We start from the raw sequence: 1,690 nt of genomic DNA, 5'->3' as shown, positions 1-1,690 counted from the left end.
TCATCACTCTCAAATTCAGTATCTATAAGGTTTTCTTAGGGATAGTGTAATACCAATAATAAATGAAATTATTGAGGTAAAATAGTTAGGATTTAGGCAGAAAGCTTTATATTGTTTTCACAAACTCATTTCCTTCCTATCTAAAGCTTTTAGATGGACTATACAAAGCTGCTAATACTTGACCTCTTTTGAATGGTCACAGAAGTGGCAATTTCCTATGGTTTAATGTAGTGACTTTAAGAAGTATTTCTTTGTCTATTTAGAAGAGCCTTGTGAATATCTGAATATACAAATAATAAAGTTATTTTAATTACTAATTTTAGACAAAAGCGAAAGGAAAAACGCAAGAGAAAAAAATTAGAGCGACAGTGTCAACTGGAATCAAACTCAGATGGAAATGACAGAAAACGTATCCGAAGACACGTGGCTCACAGCACCCTCCGTCTTATCATTGACTGTAGTTTTGATGACTTTATGGTATTAAAGGTATTATGAATCATTATCAGAAAAATTCTGTAGGTGAACTAGGCTGAATCAATCTTGTTTTATCACTTTGATATAAATTTATGTACTGTAATGTATCTTAAGTTTTTCAAGATCTCTACCCCTAAGTTACTGAGCTAGTAAATTGCTTTGATATATGTGTGTGTGTGTTTATGTGCATGTGCGTCTATGTATGTGAAGATGGGGCGAGAAAGACACACACAATTCATAATGAGACGATAAAACGGAATAACTGCATGTTCATAGTCCTGAAGATCTGTGGGGTTTTACCAATGCCATTTACCAATGCATTATTTGTTTTTGTCTCTTAAGAGAGTAGATATTTTCATGAACTAGCATTTTAAATAGACACAAAATATGAAATAATGGGTCACTCACAGAGTATTTACTTACAGTAATTTTGTTAATATGTAAGGAAATCAAATGAAAATTATCAGAATAGACTTGTATGTAAGAAGAAAAATTGTACTTATCTAAGTCATCCCTTCTGCTTATTCTAGTCCTTTAAGATCATGGAATGGCTGTACACGATTTTGATAATGTTCCTTTAAAAATTGCAACTTTTATAGGACATTAAGAAACTTCACAAGCAGATACAACGATGTTATGCAGAAAACCGACGCGCACTGCATCCTGTGCAGGTATGTTTAAAGAGTTTAAGACAGACTCCAGTTTTCTTTTATATCCTCCATGGCAAAAACATAGATAATTCCGATTGTCTTTGCAAGATTCTTGCATGTTTAACGTCTATTTGAAAAATGTCTTCTTTTTCTACAAAAATCAAATCAAATATTTAAAACATATTTTCACATATGTCATTCTCAGACACTTTCCAGTCCTTATCTGTCCTGTACATGTTGGCCTGTTCACTGCTGTGTAGTTGAATATTATAGGACGTACACGCATTTTCATACCAGTTTCTCCACTTTCAATTCCCGAGGTGGTGGGGTGGTAGAGGGTGACCACTGCTCACTGTATGCTGCGGTACCTGTAGTAGAAGCTCTGTCTACTTAATGTAGGATTTCAGTTTCCTTTGGAGTCACTGATAATTTTGGAAAGTATTTCTGAAGTTGGGGTGAGGGAGAGATTTGGGAGACTAATTGGCTGCTGTTAAGAATAGGGTCTTTTGGTTTGAGTTATAGGTGACCTAAAACTGAACACTGCTTCACTGATGTTAAGAACCAGG

General features: G+C 34.6%; 1 protein-coding gene across 1 annotated transcript in view; it reads left to right on the top strand.

Moving 5' to 3' along the window:
- Positions 1-1,690, top strand: part of TRMT10A (tRNA methyltransferase 10 homolog A (S. cerevisiae)) — a 17,443-nt gene that overhangs the window by 960 nt on the left and 14,793 nt on the right. The window contains exons 2-3 of the mRNA XM_012641074.1: positions 324-486; positions 1,074-1,145. Coding sequence (XP_012496528.1) covers positions 324-486; positions 1,074-1,145 — 235 coding nt within the window. The remainder of the gene's footprint in view (positions 1-323; positions 487-1,073; positions 1,146-1,690) is intronic.

This window comes from Propithecus coquereli, unplaced genomic scaffold (assembly GCF_000956105.1).
Source record: "Propithecus coquereli isolate 6110/MARCELLA unplaced genomic scaffold, Pcoq_1.0 Scaffold161, whole genome shotgun sequence".
Lineage (NCBI taxonomy): Eukaryota > Metazoa > Chordata > Mammalia > Primates > Indriidae > Propithecus > Propithecus coquereli.
The sequence above is the reverse complement of the archived record's forward strand: the minus strand, read 5'-3'. Positions and strand labels throughout refer to the sequence as shown.